General features: G+C 53.2%; 1 protein-coding gene across 1 annotated transcript in view; it reads right to left on the reverse strand.

Annotated features, from left to right (window-relative positions):
• Positions 1–7,529, reverse strand: part of CNGB1 (cyclic nucleotide gated channel subunit beta 1) — a 29,946-nt gene extending 22,417 nt beyond the window's left edge. The window contains exons 1-12 of the mRNA XM_031051707.2: positions 7,319–7,529; positions 7,043–7,100; positions 6,840–6,897; positions 6,594–6,723; positions 6,355–6,397; positions 6,086–6,167; positions 5,919–6,000; positions 5,484–5,523; positions 4,997–5,147; positions 4,818–4,893; positions 3,860–3,896; positions 733–907 (exon numbers count right to left, since the gene is read on the reverse strand). Coding sequence (XP_030907567.2) covers positions 733–907; positions 3,860–3,896; positions 4,818–4,893; positions 4,997–5,147; positions 5,484–5,523; positions 5,919–6,000; positions 6,086–6,167; positions 6,355–6,397; positions 6,594–6,723; positions 6,840–6,897; positions 7,043–7,100; positions 7,319–7,423 — 1,037 coding nt within the window. The 5' untranslated portion in view covers positions 7,424–7,529. The remainder of the gene's footprint in view (positions 1–732; positions 908–3,859; positions 3,897–4,817; positions 4,894–4,996; positions 5,148–5,483; positions 5,524–5,918; positions 6,001–6,085; positions 6,168–6,354; positions 6,398–6,593; positions 6,724–6,839; positions 6,898–7,042; positions 7,101–7,318) is intronic.
• Between the last annotated feature and the right edge of the window lie 8,455 nt (positions 7,530–15,984).

Raw genomic sequence — 15,984 nt, forward strand, 5'->3', positions numbered from 1 at the left:
TGCTCTGCCTGGAGCCAGGCTGAGAGAGCTGGGCTTGTTCAGCCTAGAGAAGAGAAGGCTCCTGAAGGGGAGACCTTACAGCAGCTCCAGTGCCTAAAGGGGCTATAAGAAACCTGGAGAGGGGCTTTGGACAAGGGCCTGTAGGGACAGGACAAGGGGGAATGGCTTTAACCTGACACAGGGGAGATTGAGATGAGCTCTTAGGCAGAAGTTCTTCCCTGTGAGGGTGCTGAGGCCCTGGCACAGGTTGCCCAGAGAAGCTGTGGCTGCCCCATCCCTGGCAGTGCTCAAGGCCAGGTTGGATGGGGCTTGGAGCAACCTGGTCTAGTGGAAGTTGTCCCTGGCTGTGGCAGGGGGTTGGAACTGGTGAGCTTTAAGGTCCCTTCCAACACAAATCAGTCTGTGAGTCTGTGATTCTGTGATTTTAAGAGCTTCCTTTAGCTGTCCTCTGCAGGGCAAAGTGAAGCATCGCATTCCCAGCTGTGTCACTGCCTGCCCCATCCCAAATCTCAACCCCAGAAGGAAAGGCCATTTGCTGAAACACCTTTTGGGTCCCTTCTGGTGTCCCCTTCTTAGGAAAGAGGCACCTCAGCTGCCTGCTGGCACCTCCACCACCGGTACTGGCAAGAAGGGATACCCAGGGACATGCTCATCCCCTCCCACGGCCATGATGCTGGCAGTCAGAAAGCATGTACAGCTGCCCATCAGCAGCCTCTCCCTGTGGCTTCCTACCTATATTCATCTTCCTGAGGTTCCTCCTGTGTGGGGGGAAGGGGATGAGTATCTGCCACCATCTCAGCCTCAACATCCCAGGCCATGATCTCACACTTGGCTTCGTTATTCCAGCCACCATCGATCTCTTCCAGGATGAGGTCTGTCTCCTTTGGTTCCTCAGGGACAATGTGAACTGAAACGGGAATGGGGGAAGGCAGGCGATGAAGTGAGCAGTACATTTTCTAGAGTCCAGTGGTAGAGCCAGGGCAGATGGCATGTTTTCCCTGCTCAACGGTGGGATACTGCCACATGCCACAACTGAAACACCTCTCAGCTCACACAGACCTGTGCAGCTCCAATCCCTTGTGTGTTACTGAGGAGGCTGCAAAGGGAAGAGCCCAGGCCTGACCCATGATGAGCCCTCTCCATTTCCCAGGGGTACCCCTGCTACCACATCAGGCACATAACGAAGAAACAGGAGGAGAAAGCACATTGCTTACTGTAAAATCAGTTTATTTTCAGGTCTGCCTGAGAACAAAACTTACGTATCCACAGTGAAGCTCATAGCAAACACACAAATTCAACTACAGAAAGGCAGGAAACACAACTATGGCTGCCTCTGCACTGCATTTACCTACCCTACAGTGCCTATGCTGCCTTCAGCCTGTTCCCTCTAGATCCCCATTAATTAAAACACGGCACAGCAATCAGGGAGATGACTTTTAAAACATATCACAGCTTTGGAGACATTATATGAAAATGGAGCAAATACTAAAATTGTAGCCTGGTATCAGCAGGGTTCATTATAAACACATAGGATGGATCTCAGGTTGTTTGTTGGCTCATGGGTCATTGTTACAGCTGCTTAGAGATGCAATGAGGTGGTGGGAGACTTTATTGTGGCCTTTCAGTATAAACAGGGGTATTACACAAAAGATGGAAAAAGACTTTATACTAAGCTTTGAAGTGACAGGACAAAGGGGAATGGCTTTAACCTGACAGAGGGGACACTGAGCTCTTAGGCAGAAGTTCTTCCCTGTGAGGGTGCTGAGGCCCTGGCACAGGTTGCCCAGAGATGCTGTGGCTGCCCCATCCCTGGCAGTGCTCAAGGCCAGGTTGGACGGGGCTTGGAGCAGCCTGCTCGAGTGGAAGGTGTCCCTGCCTGTGGTGAGGGGTTGGAACTGGATCTTCCAACCCAAACACCATTCTGCGATTCTAAGGTCTTTACTAAAACTCTGGGGTGTAGGACTCTCACCCCATCCAGCCCAGAGGCCCTGTGTGTCTCAGGGCTCCCAGCAGCCCCTGGGATGCCTTCTCATGCCAGAACATTTCTGCTGCTGTGGTTAATGCTGCATCTGAGGAGCTGTGAGCTTCAGAAGCGCCTATAATTGAGGGTAAGGACAGTCTGAGGTAAGTTCTCCTACAAAGAGAGCTCATGAAAAGGTTTTTAACCCTACCTACCCACCTAAAGATTAACCTCATCCATCTGCACTGGTGGCTGCAAACCAGAGCCCTTTCCACTCACTGGGAGAAAACACCCAGTTAATGGAAGAAAAGCAGTAAGAGGCTGACGAGAGCTTAATGAGCTTTAAGATGTTACACCTTAGAGGCAGCAGTCAACTAAAAACAGTCAACTAAACCTGTGAGCTTCAGCTGAAGGTCTCAGGGGTGAACACATGCTTGATGGGGGAGTGAGAGGGCCAGGAGTGCTGGAAAGCTGCAGCAAGAGGCCTTCTGCCTCCAAGTGGTGGTTTCTACCCTCCTATAAACTATAGCTCTAGTCCCATATACATCGTCCTGCAAAAAAAAACAATAGCTCTGGTTCGAGCCAAAAGGGAGCGAAGACAGGACAGTCCCAGGACCAGGGATACACAGCTAGCGTCCCTGACCAGCCTCCACTCCTGCCACCCTTGCTGGGAAGGAGCTAGAGACCATTTGCTGACTGCCCTTTGCTTTTCCTCCCCAGCTGCACTCTCTCCTTGGGTTGGTCTCATTGGGTTGTGGGAAGGGCTGGCTGGCCATGGTCTTCATTTTCCATTTGTTTCAGAGGCACTAAGCCCCTTTGCCCCCTGAAACAAAAGGAGAAGGAAAACATTAATGAGCTTGCTGGCAGTTCAGGCAGATCTGCTGCTGACCAAATCGCTCCCTTCCTCAGGCACATCAAGATGCCTCAAAGCACCAAAGGGAGCTGAAACACAGCCAGCTGCACATGGATGTGTGACTGCCCTCACATGCCCACTGACTTTGCCTCTTCCCTAAGTAATGCTCTGGTCTCCAGTTTGTACAGACACATGGAGAAATGCCTTCCCAGAGGACTTCCCACATGAGATCCCACCAAGTGGCTGCTGGCTCAATGAGATTCACCTCCTGACATATCCCTGGGGGGATGCACAGCCTCTGTGTGCCATGGCAGGTCCCTGCTCCCACCAGCAGCTCCTACAGCCCAACCAAATGCAGCTTCCCTAGCAGCACTTTTACAGGTCTGTGGGACATCTCCCCTGCCCTGTCCATTCTTGGTGGCAGCTGTGTTTCCTGCTTCTCTCAGCATCCCACAAGGTGGCTGGTGTGGAGAGCCAACCCCATCTGCCTGCAGAGCCTCATTCCCCACTGCTGGCAGGCAAGCAGCAGTGAGAACCCTACAATGTTTTCCTACACTGTGCAGACTCACATCCAACACTGCTAATCACAGGATATTGTTTTCACGAATTATCTCCTTAGACATCACAGGCTTGGCAAACACCCTCCAGTACAACAACCATGCCAAAGGGAGTGATGAAGGCAGCAGGTTTGAATTTTCCTGTAATGCTTTGATCAAATCCCAGCAGTCTAGCAATCATCTTCCAGCACATCTTGAGGACAGACATTGATATCAGCACTAACCTCAAAACCTGGGGCCCAAGCATGGGGGATGCTGCGCTCAGAGACTCCCACAGCCTGAGTTTTGCCAAGCCTGAGCCACAACCCTGGATCTGCTCCCACTTCCCAAGCAGCAACAGCTCCTTATGTATTCCTGGGGGGACTTCAGGTATCTCAGGGCTCCTGAGATGGCAGCCATAGTAGACTGCAGGATAAAAGCCTCTTCCCAGTAACCTTCCCAATAACCTTGGCAAGCAAACCAGCACTGTGAGATAAAGCAATCACTTACTTTCTTCCACAGGACTCAAAGTTGCTGCATCCACTCCCTGCCAGGACAAAAAGGGAAACATGAGAATTTTGCCTTTCAATAACTCAAAATTTTTACTCTAAACACCCCATTTTAAGTAAACATGGACCTTTTATGTTAAATATCCCATATGAGTTCTTGGTGCATGCTAGTTAGCTTGGTCATAGTGACAAGCATCCCCGCACATGATGGGAAATGGAAGGAGCACATCAGTGAGCTTGCCTTGGTGCAAAGGAAGGAAAGGAGAGCATGCAAAGCTCTGGCTTCTCCCTAGAGCTGGACTGCAACCCAGTGAGGTGCCAGCACCTGGGCACCACCCAGTGCTGCATGGGAAGGCAAGGGAACAGTAAAGAAAGGACAAACTATGGGAGCTTTCGCTGCTGAGAAGCCAGATCCTGGTTTTCATTAACTAAGTGGGTTGTGGGGATTTGTTTTCTTGAAGGAGCTGTGACACAGCCCAAACCACATCAGGTCCCTGCATTGATCTAGTGGTATGTGCATGGCAGGGGACAGCCTTCCTGCTGGGGACATGGTGTTCACATGCCCTCTGTCTGTCCAGCCCAGGCTGTTCAGCCTGGAGAAGAGAAGGCTGCATAGAGACCTCATGGCAGCCTTCCAGTATCTGAAGGGGGGCTATAGGGATGTTGGGGAGGGACTCTTCATTAGGTACTGTAGTGATAGGACAAGGGGCAGTGGGTTAAAACTTAAATAGGGGAAGCTTAAATTGGATATAAGGAGGAAGTTCTTTACTGTAAGGGTGGTGAGGTACTGGAATGGGTTGCCCGGGGAAGTTGTATGCTCCATCCCTGGCAGTGTTCAAGGCCAGGCTGGACAGAGCCTTGGGTGATATGGTTTAGTGTGAGGTGTCCCTGCCCATGGCAGGGGGATTGGGACTGGACGATCTTAAGGTCCTTTCCAACCTTAAGGTGTTTTTCTATACCTGTGCCTCCTGCTTCTCCCTTGTTACTGGCTGCGGCATCACCTTCTCCAGCCCCTGTACCAACCAGGCAAACACCCTGGTGACCAGAAACCAGAGTCAGACCTGGCTGCTGGGGCCTCTGCTCCCACAGCACCGTCCCACTGGCCAGATACCCCCACAGAAGCTGCCGCTGCAGTTACCTGCTGCCGTCCCCAGCCAGCGACCGAGGGACAAGGGTGGCCACTGGCTCGGGCTGCCCCTCAGCCACTGCTGGCTCCACTGCTGCCAGGGTGCTCTGCATGACTGGAACATTGTTCTTTGGGTTTGCCTGGGGTTTAGCTCCTTTTGTGCCTGCTCAGGTTTATTGTGAAGAAGAAGGGGGACAGGCAATGCAGCAGTCATCTTATAAATCGTTGGGGAAGGGGAGCAAGTGAGGAAGGGTCACCTCTCCCATGGAAGACACTTCAGGGGAGGGCTTGGGGAGCCTCCCTGACAGCTTCTCCCCCAGGGATCCAGCTTGGAATGAGGACATGGGGTTTGGGGGCAGAGGTGGTATAGGGGCAGTGCTGTGATGCTGGGACCTGGTGTGCCCACCCCTGGGGCACAGGAACAGGGCAGCCCCAGGGCCAATGCCTGCCTACACCCAGATTCCAGTGTATCCTCTGAAAGGGCACCCAGGGAACTCACCTCCCTCTGCTGCTTCACACTTCTGCTCCTTCAGCTCCGGCTGTAGAGGGACAGAGGGACCAATGGACAAGGCAAAGCACTGGATGTGGCCCCACATCACCCTGAGTGGACACGTCCCCTACCCCAAGGAGACCCATGGGCACAAACCCACACACCCTCCACTGCCGTTTTGGACCCATTTCTTTGACAAGAACCATTAAGCTCAGACACCTGATTACTGGTACCAGCAGGTCCCAAACAAAGCTTCTCCCTGGATGCAGTCAGACTGAGGAGCAGCAGGATGCACCCCAAGGCCTCTTTTTTGCTCTGCTCAATTCCCCATGGGTTTTCTTCTCCAAGGTCCCATCCAGGGCATATGGGATGAAGACAAGGAGCCCACTCCACTGTCACACCTGCCCAGCAGCCCTGCAGCCTCCTGCACTGTGCAGTGCTCACCTCCAGCTTCTTCAGCACCTCTGGTTGTGGCACCATCCTCTCGAAGCCCTGCACCAGCCAGTTGAGCATCCGCACTCCTGCCCTGCCAGAGGGGAGAGCAGCCATGGTTCAGGGAGCTCATCCTGTGCACCCCCTGCATTCCCCCAACAGCCAGCCTGGGGACCCACCACTCCTTGGTGGCACTACTCAAGCCAGGCTCAGGCTCACAGTTGTCCAGCTTGTCATCTTCCAGATCGAAGGGGATTATCTCTGCAAGGAGAGCAGTGCCATGGGCACAGGGGAGAGCCAGGACCTGCAGTGCCAGGAGCTGCTGGTTTCCCCATCAGCTGACTCAAGGGGACAGTAGTGCCAGCATCACTGACTGGGGAGGTGGGATGTGGGAGTCTCATAAAGGCACCTGGGATGCTGCAAACTGCAGACTCCTGACTCTCCTTACCCAGAGCTTCCTCTTCCTCGTCCTTGAGGATCTGAACCTCTGTCTGAAAAGCCAAACAGACCATCACCCCCTTGGCAGCCAAGGCGGGCTCATCCCAAATGGGATGAAGGCCACGCAAAGCAGGTTTAGTGCTCCCAGTTAGCATTAGAGAGTGATGGGAAGGAGAAATAAAGAGAAGAAAAGGTAAAAAGAGCTAGAAGCCCCAGTATGCCAGACTGTTGCCTGGATCTGTCACCTACCTGATCAGGAACATCAATGCTTGTCTCGAAGCTCTTCCCAAGTGCCTGCAGTGTCCCTGGGGCTGGGACTGGCTGGGGAATCACCTTCTCCAGTCCCTGGGAGAGCCAGGAGAGCACACTGCTCCCCATGCTGCCAGGGAAGGGGCAAGTCAGGCTGGGAACCTTCATCCCAGGCATCCAGCCCCAAAACTGAAAGCAAAATCCCAAGCAAGACATGCTGCACACTGGAGGATGCAACGGAAGTACCTCTCAAATACAGAGGCTTGGTCCTCAGGGACTGGAAATCCCACCTTCTTGTTTATTTCTTCAACGGCAGCAGGAAAAAAACAAAACAAAAGCTGTCATCACCACTCCAACAGCCGCTGGGATGCCAGCCAGGAGGGATCCATCCAGCAAAAGAATGCTGATCCGCTGCCCAAACCAGCATGTTCCCCTGCATGGGGCCTTACCTTCAGTGCATATGCAGTCAGCAGCATCCCTGGGGGCACCAGCCTTCCCTGTTGGTGCCTTCAAGGCGAAAGGCAGAAGGTATCAAAAAACAAGAAAAGGAGACAGTGTCCACTGGTCAAAGGTGGCTGCAAACCTCAGACTCCCCATCCTTCATGCTGCAGAATGGGGAGGCATCCTAACCCTCATCCCTCCTTTGGATGTTGCAGAAGCACCGGGCATCTCTCCACCATGCCCACAGGGTGCCTGCTACATCCCAGACTTGAATCCCCACTTACCTTAGGTGGCTCCAGGTCCTGCTCTGGAGCGGGGGTCTGAGGGATCTCCTCCACTAGATGAGCAGCTGGTGGCTGGGGGACCACCCGCTCGATCCAGCTCAGCATCCTGCTGGCTGTGGGCAGCAAGGAGGGGTTGCCAGCGGTGAGAGGCCAGCAGCAGTGAGGGAAAATGGGTGCACCAGCAGCTTACACTGTCCCCAGGGCAGCAGTATGCAAGTCCTACTTGGGAAAGGTGGCACTGCAGTACAGCCAGACCTGCATCAAAAGAAGCGTGACCAGCAGGTCAGAGGAAGTGATCCTGCCCCTCTACTCTGCTCTGTGAGACCCCATTTGGAGTACTCTGTGCACTTCTGGTGTCCTCAATGTAAAAAAAACATGAAGTTGCTGGAGCAAGCCCAGAGGGTGCCACAAGGATGATGAGGGCCTCAAGTACCTTCCATATGAAGACAGGCTGAAAAAGTTGGGACTGTAGTGATAGAACAAGGGGTGATGGGTTTAAACTGAAACAGTGGAGATTTAGGTTGGATAAAAGGAAGTTCTCCCCTGTGAGGGTGCTGAGGCCCTGGCACAGGTTGCCCAGAGAAGCTGTGGCTGCCCCATCCCTGGCAGTGTTCAAGGCCAGGTTGGATGGGGCTTGGAACAATCTGCTCTAGTGGAATGTGTCCCTGCCCGTGGCAGAGGGTAGAACTGTGTGATCTTCAATGTCCTTTCTAACCCAAACCAATCTGTGAGTCTACGATTTAACCTTGAGCCCTCACCACTATCATGAACAAACCATACCCTCAATCTTAACCTCACAGGCTCAGTTCACCTTGCTGTTCCTAGATGTAACTGCTCACTTAGGGTTGTTTTTCTACAGCCCTCCGCAGCTGGCGTCACCCAAGGAGAAGTGCTCATGAAACCCCAGCTGATCACAGAAACAGTGATGCTCTGCTCAGGGTCCTCCACGCTCCCCTTCTTTCATTTGAAGGATGAAAACCAACAGTAATTTGAGCAGAATTTGCTTAGGAGCAAGTTCCAACACGTGCATCAACTCTGCTTCTCACCTTTCAGCCATGGCCCAGGGACATGGGGGCTGCTAGGGCAGGAGAAGAGCAGGATGGGCAGCCAGCTAGAGTGCTGGGGCTGCTGTGGTGTTGATGTGGTAGGTAAAACTAAGATGCTGCAGAGCAGGGATTCACCTGTCCAAGTTCTGTTTGCTTGGCCTTTCTAGGTCTTCCGTACCTCTTCGTGCAGCTCTGGTCTGGGATGCAGCACAAGTGAACAGAGTGATGCTGCATGTTTGGTACAGGACTCTGTCTTTCTCAAATAGGCGATGTTTGCTGCTGCTCCAAAAGCCATGCTCAGCCCAAAATGCCTTCCAAAATCATGCCACTCTACTCAGTAAGGGGCTCAGGAACATCTTGGGCTACCTCCATGCTGCTGCCCATAGGAGATGCCAGTGAAGGGCAAGAGAAAGCAGGTCCCTGAGCTCCATCTACAGCCACAAGACCGCATGGGAGTTTTCATCCCAGGTTAACACATGATGCCAGTCCCACATACGCAGCAGGCTGATGGCTGGAAGCTGCTCGGCGCTTGGTTTTTTGCATTAACCCCTCAACTCAGCATTTCAGGCATGCAGAAAACCTTCAGATTCCTTGAGGTGGTTCACTGGGGGCTTAGCAAAGCCTGGTATTTGAAATCCTAATGATCTCTTGTTCCCAAGCTCATGTATGATGTATGAACTGATGCACACCCTCAGCTCTTTGCTTGACCCCACCTTGTGCAGGGCCAGGAGGTCAGTAGGGATGCATTGCCTCATGTGGCACCTCCAGCCCCTGGCACAGCACGGGCAGGCTCGGCTCTACCAGAGACCCCCACGTCACCAGAGCAGGGTGGCTGTAAAACACCTCCCAGGAAGCCTGATGACCAGAAACCAATTAACAAATTGACTTTTACCTCCCACCAGGTACTAGGTATCAAGGAGCTGCAAATGCCCTCGGAACTGCAAAGAAAACCCAGCAGTGACATGTGACACAGCAGCACTTCCACCTGTGTTTTGGGACATTCACAGGTCCCAGAGAAGCCCAAACAAGCACAGAGAAAACTCCCACAATAACCAACAGCTCTTCTCTCAACATAAAGTTGTGCAGCTGTAAAAGCCTGAGGCTTAAGCTTGTCCTTGGCCTGGGGAGGAAAATGGGGGACTAGTGCTGTTCCTCTGGCACACCCCAACAACAGAAGGGCAAGAATATTTGTGGGTCCCCAGAAAACTAATTGCTGGAAGAAACAGGAATGAGCAGCCAGGATTTGCCTGTGATGGCACCAAAGAGCAGACAGCCATATGCATACCCCATGCTGCGGGCCCTGGTGCATGCCACTGCCTGCATGCAGCTCCGTGGGTGAAGGGCTTTTGTCTCCACCAGCATGAGCAGCACTTGGAGTAGGGAGCACCACGGCTTTTCCCTCCCCACCAGTAGCAGATCAAACCCCTCCTCATTTACCCCACTCCATCACCTTCACAGCATCACTCCTCACTGACCCATGTCCCTGCCACAGCTCATCCTCCAGCTCCATTTCAGAGCACTGACCCCACCGTGATGTGTGACCCTGCAGAAACTCCAGCCACGTCCCTCACCTCCATCATTGTCACTTACCGCACTCACTTGCTGCTGCCTCCCAGGAAGCCACTGCTGGGATCTACGGGCTCCTTCGCCACTGCAGCTCACCACTGACCCCCCAAGCCCACCCCAATCCTCTCAGGGCTCTGTGAGGATTAGCTCAGCACTCCCTGCAAATGGGATTACTGGCACGCAGCTGTCTCGAATGCTCCGGCTCCCAGCAGCCAGACTGGCTTCGGTGCAGGATAGTGCAAAGAAAAGCCAAAACTCAAGCAGATTTGAGCATCCTCCACATTGCTGGAGCCACAAAAGCTACCTCAGACACTCACCAGCTCAGCACAAGCCCATCAGTGCTGTGGGGACACTGCCACCTTGCCCAGGGCCAGCTGCACGCAGGCACGCACAGATAAGCAGCAGTGAGGCTGCTGAAACCCTGTGGGGTAATGCAAGGGTGATGTGCCCCAGGATGCTGAACTCACTGCTCTGCACTGACCCCAGCATGGTGGCAGGAGGTAGAAGCACCAGCCTGAGCTAAGCTTCCCCTTGCTGAGCCTGCCAATTGCTGCTTGATCCGTTTACCTCCAGCCCTGCTGACTGCCAGCCTTTCCCACTGCCCTAATCCCAGCCACGGTCATACCCTGGAATCCTGGTTCTGGCACAGCTTTGCTGCTCAACATCCAGCCCCAGGATAGCCAGAGCCCCCTGACCTGATTCCTCCTTCCTCAGCGCCGCTGGAGTTCCCATCCTGGTGAGCAACAAATCACCTTCCTGCCTGGCCCCAGCCTGGCACCTCTGCAGCTCTGATTCACAGCTAGAGAAACTGAGGCACACAGCAGTGGTCCAGGCATGTTGCACCTCATTCCCCACCTGCCAGGCCTGTGGAAGCAGTCTGAAAGTCATCACTGTATTCCTAAGATACTGCTCACTCCAAAGCAGAGTGATGACTGCTTATAGGTCAGCACTGGACACTGACTTTTCCAGCAGAAACACAAATCAAAGGTGCTTGCTGTGTTCTCCCAAGCCTCATGACTCCCAGAGCCATCACCCAGCCTCAGCTCCCTGAACTTTGCTCCCATGGCCAGCAGAGCTGCTCCTGCCCAGCAGGAATCAGCAGCAAACCCCCGCGGTGGCCAAAAGATGAGCACGGGGCTCCTATGCCGGGCGAGGCAGCTCGGATCCACTCAGTTTCCCCCTCCTTACTCTCCTGAATGGTAGACTCAGACACCAGCCCAGGGCTGGCAGAGTTTCATCTGTCAGCAACTTCAGCTGCCCACCTCCAGGCTGGGGCAAACCCTCCGCTCCACACTGCAGGATGGATGCTGATCCCATACTAGCACTGGGGGAGGCAGGAGAGCCTCAGCTCTGACAGCAAGACACTGGGGCTGCTGTGGAATGCCTTGAAAACCCCAGATCACCATGAAAAACCCCACCTGTGAAGTGAATGGGCTGGGCCGGGCCTGAAAGCATCACATGAAAGCTCCTGGGCAGCAGCAAAGGCTCCTAGACAGGCATGGTGATAAATGGACTTGCTGCCCCTCTTGCAAGACCAGTGATGAAAGTGGCACAAGATCAAACCCCGCAGTCCTCACAGCACAGGTTCCACCTTGCAGGGGGCTCTGGAGGTCCCACCTGAGAAGACAGTGCTGCCTAAAGGAACAAAACATCACAGGGGCAACTTCAAGTGAACTTCTGCAGGCTCACGCTTGTGAAATCCTGCAGCAAGGGGTTCAAAAAACCAGAATCTGCTGATGGCTAACCCTGCATCCCCTCCGAGTGCAAAGATGGAAGTGAAAGCCCAAGAGGAATACCTGGAGAACAAGGGGAAGGTTCTGCTGCTTACCTGGGTGGTACTGCCAGCTCTCCTGGCACTGTGAGGGTGGTAAGGCCCTGGCACAGGTTGCTCAGAGAAGCTGTGGCTGCCCCATCCCTGACAGTGTTCAAGGCCAGGTTGGATGGGGCTTGGAGCAACCTGGTCTAGTGGAAGGTGTCAGTGCCTGTGGCAGGAGGTTGGAACTGGATGAGCCTTAAGGTACCTTCCAACCCAGACTAGGCTGGGATTCTATGACTCTGCCACCAGGCACTATCCTGCCCCGTGGCACTGACCTCCCAGGGCTCAGCACAACTGCCAGAGGGACAGGTGACCCGGGGTCAGTGTCTGCAGAAGGGAAGGGGTGCTGCCCTCTCCCGAAGAGGAGGACATATCTTCTCTTCCTCCTCCAGAGCACCTCTGCACTTTAATTGAAGGAGCTCTGAATGGAGAAGGCAGCATGAAGGGATGCCATGCCACCTCCCAGCTGCAGGACTCAGGTGGAGCACTGTCCCCACTCTTGCCTCAGCTTCCCATCCCAAAACTTCAGCTAGAAGCATTTTTTTGGTGTTCCAAACACACATCTCACCTGGGTGTGCGATGGAGCAAGTCAGGTTGTCTGCAGGTCTCTTGTTATCACAGGATGCCAGAAAACTCTCTGGGAAAGCTAAAATGGCCAGGTGAGGGGCTGGGGTTCTTGGAGGACAAGATGCATCAGCTTCTGCCATCTGAACAGGTGCTCCTGGAGGACAGGATCCTGCCTGCTTCTGCACTGAAACCCCAACTTTGCCCCAGAGGAGAACTGTCCACCCCAGCAAGGCACAAAACCTGGTCTAGTGGAAGGTGTCTCTGCCTGTGGCAGGGGTTTGGAACTGGGTGAGCTTTAAGGATCCTTCCTCCCCACCCAACCCAGTTTGGCATTCTATGAAAACCACCCTGCAGACTCTGCTTGCTTTTGCTTTCAGCCCTGGCTGTCTGCCTGTACCTAGTGTCTCAAGTTTTGGGTACCAAGTAGATGAACAATCATTTCTCCATCAGAAAAAGTTCAGGGGAAAGAAAGAAAACATGGGAAAAAAATAAATATACAAAGCAGAGCCAGACAGAACATGAGAACGGATGAGGCTTTGCTCCAGAAATCTTACACACCCACAGGAATGTATAAATAACTATAAATTTATTAGTAAAGCAAACCCATTTGACACTCACACAGAAGAGCAGGATGTGTTAATACAATATATATACACACATACATGGAGTATCATCTTAGAAACACATGGAGCAGTGTTAAAGGCACTGCAAGCCACACAAACCTCAGCATCCTTGGCCACAACTCTCCATAGCCCCAGGGAACTCTGCCAGAGGCACAAGCACAGGTCAGGATAACCGAAAACCTCACAGTCATGGAATCCCTCAGATCCATGGCCCAGAGGATATAGAGATAAAACCTGTGGTCCAGCTCTCTCCTGCTGTGCTGCTCTCCCACTGAGCACCCAGGGCATGCTGTGACAGCAGCTCCTTCATGTCCGGAAAGCAGCAGAGGCAGCTGTGGGCCCCAGCTTTTGCAGCAGCCATTATTGCATCTCAGCATCATGTGTGCAGGAACCTTTCACAGGTGAACTCACCACCCAAGGGAGGAACAGTCAAACTCTGAACAAGTGGGTTTTTTGCTTAATATTAACAGCCGGGTTCTGTCATCAGCCTTGATTTGATGGTAAAAACCCAAGCGAAATGTAGAAAGTGCTCTCCTCCCTCCTAACAGTGCACAGCCAGGCTGGAGCACTCAGATGTGGTCCCAAACTACTGTGAGAGGATGCTTTCCCTCCTGCCCTCCACTTATGGGCCCCAAGAGCAGAGTGTGCATGTCTTCTGACCCAGATGGCAGGTTTGGCACATGGTCCCAGAGAGCTGTCAGCACCACCTGGGATACCTGTGGTCCTAGAAGTGCCCACACCATGGCCAACTCAGCTCATCTGCCTGCCTGATGCCCACAGCTCCTCAATAGGCATTCCCAAGGGAACTGAGTGATCTAACAATCCCCCCCCTCCCCCTCAACCAGGGCCATGACTTCTCCCCAGAAATATCTGACAGCCCTTCACTGACTTAATGCCCAGCCCTGGAGATGTGACAAAGGGACCCACCATGGAAGTGGGCTGCTCTCACCTCAACACCCGTTTCCTACAGGCCTGCTCTGGCTCAGATTCACTCACCAGAGAAGAGTTGTACCATGGACACAATGTGGCCAAGCCAACCTGCTAAGCCTGTGCCAGTGGGATAGACAGCCTCTTGGGGGAAAGCACCAGAAGCACTTACAGCATTTCAGCAAGACTATGGTCCCAGCACCTGGCCTCATCATCATGGCTTGGCATCACCTGGATCTCAACCTGGGAGAGGAGTTTGGGACAGGACAAAGGGAATTTGGGGTGCAAAAGGGGGAAGAGACCTCATAACAAAATGAAAAAAAAAGAAAAAAAGGATGAAAACCAAACTGCTGCTTGTGGAGTTGAACAGAGGGTGAAGAAGCCAAGAAGATCTTATTTTACAAAAGTATAAACAAAATAGCTGTGGAGGGGAAGGGGCTGAGACACAGCTAAAGGCAATCTGTAGGTAGGCTAAGAGGAAGTGAAGATCAGCAAAAAGCCCAGGTAACAGTCTACTTTCTTCCTGGACCCAGGAAGACAGAGGAACAGCAGCCCTAGAGAGCTGGGCTTATCTCCTGACAACATCCACACAGCCTCTGGACAGTTGAGCCCTGCCGAGCACCTCTCCAGCAGCATCCTGTGCTCGAGCTGCCCTACAGAGCATTCCCAGGTCTGGTCATCAGGTCTTGAAGACACATGCAACACCAGCTCCAGCACGGTGACCCTGTTAGGTGCTGAGCGGCAGTGAGTGATGCCAGAGGCTGAGTGGAGGCAGCATGAAGAAGCCTGAAAGTCTCTTGAAAGAAATGTCAGAAGGAAAGTGCAACACATGTGCAGAGTAGAAACATATTTTACTCACAGGAAGCTTTGGCCATAACTGCTCTCTCGTTAGAGATGGGAACACCAGCAGTTAGCGGAGCCCTTGGTGATGGGTGCCTGGCCAGCCCCTGCTTCCCCACCCAGCACCGCACTCCTGACACCCATGCACCTCTGGCCATTTCCATCACCTTTCGGGTCAAAACAGGACTCAAAAGTCACAGCAGCAGAGATTGACCTGCTGCTTCCAACTAGATAATCTCCCTGTAAAAACACCCCTGAAGCTCTTGGTGGCCACTTGGCAGCCCACTCCACATGAGTCCTCCACCAGCCAGTACCAACATCTGGCAGCAGAAGCCAACATGGGCTTCTACTGGATTTGGGCACAAACAAGAGAAGTCACCACAGCCAGTCCTACTTAATTATGTTTTAATGCTGCATCTATGTTTTTGAACCTGGAAGCACCAGCTCACAGGCACCAACTGATGACCTGCACTTGTCCCCACCAAGCTCCCCACAGCATCTCTTCTCTCACAGGTATGGGGTTCCACATCCTAAGCAGAGCTGGAGCTACTTGCTGGGCACCACGGGCTTTCCCAGCTGGGCAGCTTGAGGAAAACAACCCACAACAGCCCCTGTGCCCAGGGGTATAAAGGGAATGGGATCCATCAGCTCTGTGGCCAGCACATGGGGCAGAGCTGTGCCTGGGGCACACTGCCACCCTCCTCTGCTCAAACCACCTGAGGCTGTCCAGCCACTCAGGCAGACACCGGGAGACACCGGGTCCCGGGGGACAGAAGAGAGCAGGGAACAGCCACAAAGGGGACATTCCAACAATTCCTCCAAACCCCCTCCCCACTAGCCAGCAGCCACCCCAGAAAAAAATAAAGCCACAAAAGCCTCCGGGAGCTTTAGCAGCCTCCATTTCACACCCTGCTCCTACTAATGATGAGCTTCCCTGCAAACTCCAGCTCTGGGCACTGATCCTGGCTGCTGCAGAGCCCCTGGCTTTGTGGGAACTGTGGCAGCCATGTGCAGCTTGGGCAGGAGCAGAATGAGGGCTCAGGTGGGTGCCAGGCTCCCCAGCTGGCCCTGGTCCCATGCAAACACCCTTGGTCACTATCAAGCCCTTCTGTAAAGACAGGATTAGCCTTCCTTGGACTAATTTTTTTCTCCTACAGTACAATACACCAAACTTGCTACATATTAAACAGCAAAAACCGGCTACTTAGAACCAAAGAAATCTTTAAAAAAACAAGGCATCACTTTTTTGTTGTTGTTTAAAAGATCCAGTATGACATCAAG

Source organism: Melopsittacus undulatus, chromosome Z (genome assembly GCF_012275295.1).
Source record: "Melopsittacus undulatus isolate bMelUnd1 chromosome Z, bMelUnd1.mat.Z, whole genome shotgun sequence".
Classification (NCBI taxonomy): domain Eukaryota; kingdom Metazoa; phylum Chordata; class Aves; order Psittaciformes; family Psittaculidae; genus Melopsittacus; species Melopsittacus undulatus.